This window comes from Plasmodium cynomolgi, chromosome 10 (genome assembly GCF_000321355.1).
Source record: "Plasmodium cynomolgi strain B DNA, chromosome 10, whole genome shotgun sequence".
NCBI classification, from domain to species: domain Eukaryota; phylum Apicomplexa; class Aconoidasida; order Haemosporida; family Plasmodiidae; genus Plasmodium; species Plasmodium cynomolgi.
This window is the reverse complement of record NC_020403.1, coordinates 1,439,597-1,444,309: the sequence shown is the minus strand read 5'-3', so window position 1 is coordinate 1,444,309 and position 4,713 is coordinate 1,439,597. Positions and strand designations below refer to the sequence as shown.

Here is a 4,713-nt window from a genome sequence, read left to right as displayed (position 1 = left end):
CTAATACAACTGCTTATATATTAAAACGTCATTTTTGATTACTTTAACATAAATAAAAAAAACAAAAATTAATCCAAGTATTGCAGCAACTACGGTAATCATACGGAAGATGTCAAAGCTTAATGAAGTCGAATTTTCATCTAACGTAGAAATTAATACAGGTTTGTTATCTATGATTATCTTTTTATCTAACATATCACTTAAGACAGGTCTGTTATCTATGATTTTTAATTTATTTCCTCTTCTTGTAAGTATGTTATCTATTTTATCCCCATTTTTATAAATGTCATATGGTTTTAATGGGTTTACACAAAATATTTTATTTCGTTTGAATTTGTAATATTCACAAGCAGGTACTTCACTGTCGACATAATTATACTTCTCCCTATCTTCTTTAGAAATTTCTGGAAAAAATGTTACTAAATCATCTTCCTTGCCGATATAAGGAATCGCTTCACTATCATAATTTTCGTACTTTCCTCTAAGATTTTCTACATCACGATGTACGGATAACAGTTTTACTCTTGGCACGAACCTTTCCGTGTCTAAAACCTCATCAATGCTTCTAGTTGAATCTACAACGTGTCTAGTATTTCCACTTGAATCTGCAACTGTATCGGCATCATTTTCAGAATATATTAATCCTCCTTTTTCTTCAAATTTTTTATTACAATTCAACCCATAAAATGTTTTATTATTATTATCGTAAACCTTTTTACAACCTTTATTAGGAATTCTCTGGATAGCTTCTGATGTGCTACCCAGATAAATATCCATTTTTTTAATATTTTTACTAGGAATTACCTTTTCTGTGTGTTGCCGGTATGCCGGGTCTTCACATTTATATCTAACTAACGTAGTATCCTTATCATTTATTTTGTAACATATCATATATTTAATTACCATATCAACATTGGACATAGGACTTTCAGGTTTCTCTGCTTTTCCATTGCTCACAGTGTCAGTTCTTTTATTTTCTTTTCCACTATTTTGTTGAATACGTTTTTCTAATGTAGATAAGACATCATCCGGGTCATACTTTACGTCATACAAAAAATAATCACAGCGCAGCTTGAAGCATATCGGCTGAAGATCGTAATATATATCTCTAATAGAACTAACGTATTTATAATACTTTTCGCATTTATCTTGCGCACAGTCTAGTATATTTTCATAGTTTTTAAAGTAGTCGTGTAGATATTTCTCTTTTTTTGCCTCTTCTAAATCAAAGTCATAGTTATTGAATAACACATTTGAGTGAGTTTTATTATAATAAATATTACCTACATGAACAATATCATTAATGTTAGTGCCATTAATATGTCTTGAATTGGGCTCAACATTTCTTCGTATCTCATCAAGTATCCAATAAATTACATATAAAGACTCATCCTTGTGATATTTTTTATTGTTTTTTGAATTAGTTAACGCATTTATGTTCCTTAAAAATTTTTTACAAAGATTTTTAATAGTTTCGTTACTTCCTAGAACATTACAATCACTATCATATGTGTTTTCACTTACCACTTCATTAAGTTTCTCATACTTATCAGAAGATGGTAAGCCTTTTAAAAGATAATCCTGTTAATTAAACAAAAATAACGAATGTCATGGATTATAGCATTACAGTTTCACATGATAAAATGGTTCATTTTGTGCAGTGCTCAATAGAATAATTAAACGTATAGGAATATTTTTAAGACTATAACAAAACACTAATATGTACCAATTCGCCTTCTTCCTTAATTTCCATTTTGCTTTTATTTGTGCTTAACATTTGAAATAATAAAAAATCCGTTTTATACAACTAAAAATAGAACTAAAATGACAATACACAACTCATTGTTATGTTTTATATTTTTATATCTACTAAGTTTAATTAAATATTACATACTAAGGAAGATTATTTAACGATAGGACAGAATGAAATAATCAAAGAAAATGGAACATTGCACAAGTATAGTATGCTTAATTTTGAAAAAAATAAATGGGGCAAATAAAACGAAGAGATTAAAATGTGATTTTACGTAAAAACTTATTGTCCTGAAAATAATAAGCTTGAGAATAACTATAAATAATTCTATTTCTCTCACAAGAAGTAAAGAATTATTTTGTAATGTGCAAAAAAGTTTAATAGTAAACGTGTATACATAAGTTTACATAATAATTTCTTTTAGCGCATCCAAATGATCTTCATATATATACCATTTCGCTTAGGTGAAGAATCAACACGTTTCACTTACTCTTAGTAAATATTTTGTGTCCCTAAAATGCAGCATTTAGATTTTTTTTTCCCTTATTAATGATAACTATATACATATTTCTTGACACATTTTAGCTAGATTGAATACATTATTGCTATAAAATGAGTGCAAGAAGAATCGTGCCTTTTTGTAAACTGCAAATAAATAGCAAGCAAATGCTATTTCATTTTACAAAATAAGGGAAAATTATGATGTTTTTTACATATTCAGTTCTATATCTTCAAAGTTTTTTGCATATTAAGGTACACAAAATATCCCAATTATTTTGTCCAACAAAAAATTAGGAAACAAAAGAGTTTATTTTTTCCAGTATTACAATTTTCACCGTGCGACAAATGCGTACATTGGAACTCATGTACCTAATAATACACCTACATAAAAAAAAAAAAAAAAGTGAACTGTTTGGTGTAAAGAAGTATATGAAAAAAAGGACCCCAAAATTATTTTCTGTAACAGAATAATTTCATATATGTAATGATGATAGAGTAAGAATTTGTTTATTCTATAGAAACACACTTTGTATGATAAAAAATGCATTTGCACATTTATCCTACGTCGACGTTATCGAAATTATGCAAAGATATATTATCCCATTTTTAAAACATACACTTTGGTATTTTTCATTTACTTAATTCCTATAAAAAAACACCCACGATAAATAGTCATTTTATTTAAAAAAACGATGAAGAACGAGTGTTGCATTTTCTACGGTATGTCATTGTTGGACCGCTTTTCCCCAAATAGCCTCACCTTTCCTACACTCAGTGCAGTTATTTTATTACACCCAAAATACGCAACTAAATACCTTTCTAAATAACACTCTATGAAATTAATTGTCACTGTTTGTTGAAATGTTCCCATAGAAAAGAGCTATTCCTTTCTCTTCAGTTAAGAGCAAAGTATATCTACATTTCTCAACTTATCAGCTTCACTTTTCAGTATCATCAATAGGTAACCATCTTTCAAATGGTGGGCAGTAGCTAAATTAAAGCATGTGACCACTAACTGGTAAAAGAGGTATATCTAATTTTATGCCTTATTTATATAAATATATGTCTACTGCGATGCAACGTTTAGAGGCCGCTTTCGTGGGCAATTTCGACAAACGGTGGAATGTGCCAAATATGTACAACAACTATCTATTTTAATAAAATACTTTACGTATTTTTTTTTTTACATTTCTAACTTGGTTCTGTTTAATTAAGCTGAATCGCTTCACCAAAAGGAAGCCTCAGTGGTGGCCATTATTTAACCTTCTGGCACATTGTACATTTACCTCTTGCCCACCATCCTTAAGGTGGTCACATTAGTAATTTATGGTACACGTTAGATTATGCACTAATCCCTGTTGATCGAACCATTAATCGGTTACAGGCGTGTGGTACGATGCAAAGATGAGTGTGTGCAACCAAATTTTTCTCTGCATAGAAACCAGGAAATGAAAGGTTCATATTCACATAATCGGTAGGTCTTATTTTACAAATGCGTGATCTTGTTTCATGTGACAAGTGTGACACATCAAATATAAGAAGAAATAACCCAGTGCAAGCACCAAATGTAAAAGGCTCGTGCAATAATAAATGTGTCAAAACTACCCTACAGAACAAATGGGAATGAAGAAAAATTCATTTTCCTAGTAACCATTTCAGAAATGCCCGTTTTGGGAAATCCTCACAATATTGTTGAAATTTGCACTGGGTATGAGTCCTGACCTTGAAATAGGCCATTATAGTTATAAAACATTTGTTAATTTTGTTTCATTAAGGTTTACATAATAGTACAAGTTGGTATTTTATTTTAATGAAGTAATTAACTGTATAAAAAATATATATATATAAAAGGCTTCATTAAATTTTAAAAAATAGCATAGCTTGGCATAGGATAACATATGAATGTGTTCATTTTTGTACAAATCGAATGGGTGAAGTCATTATTTGATGAAATAACGTGTGACACGATTTAACAAAAAAAACACCAGAGTATCCAATACACGTATATACACACAAATATATTGTATATATATATTTATTTACCTATTTATTTATAAGCAACCACGAAAGGGAAGGATAAAAAAGCACTGAGAAATGTCAATTAATCAATGCCGATGTAACAACATGTATTATATACAAAAATATTCTCATATGTATATATTAGTGGAGAGCGTTAATTTATGTCTACTAAAAACTACTCAACACGCAGAAAAATCAGAAGCTACCCTTTGAAGCTTATAAAATAAGCGCAGGGTATAAAACATATATGGATTATGCAAAATACGTAAATATTAAAAAAAATTAATTAATTTTATAAATTATAAATAATAAATAAATAAAGAATAAATAAATTAATGTGAAAACAAATTATTATCCGTAAGACCAACACTTTCACGCGATGCCCCGTGAGTTCATAAAAAGCACTGCACACATGAACACACTTATCGGGCATAACTTCG

At 29.3% G+C, this 4,713-nt stretch overlaps 1 protein-coding gene across 1 annotated transcript; it reads right to left on the bottom strand.

Annotated features, from left to right (window-relative positions):
• On the bottom strand, positions 1–1,753 carry PCYB_104250 (VIR-like CYIR protein; the record flags this gene model as incomplete). The annotated part of the gene is made up of 2 exons (XM_004222974.1): positions 1–1,581; positions 1,727–1,753. 2 exons carry the CDS (start codon positions 1,751–1,753, stop codon positions 1–3), a joined length of 1,608 nt encoding a protein of 535 aa, XP_004223022.1.
• Between the last annotated feature and the right edge of the window lie 2,960 nt (positions 1,754–4,713).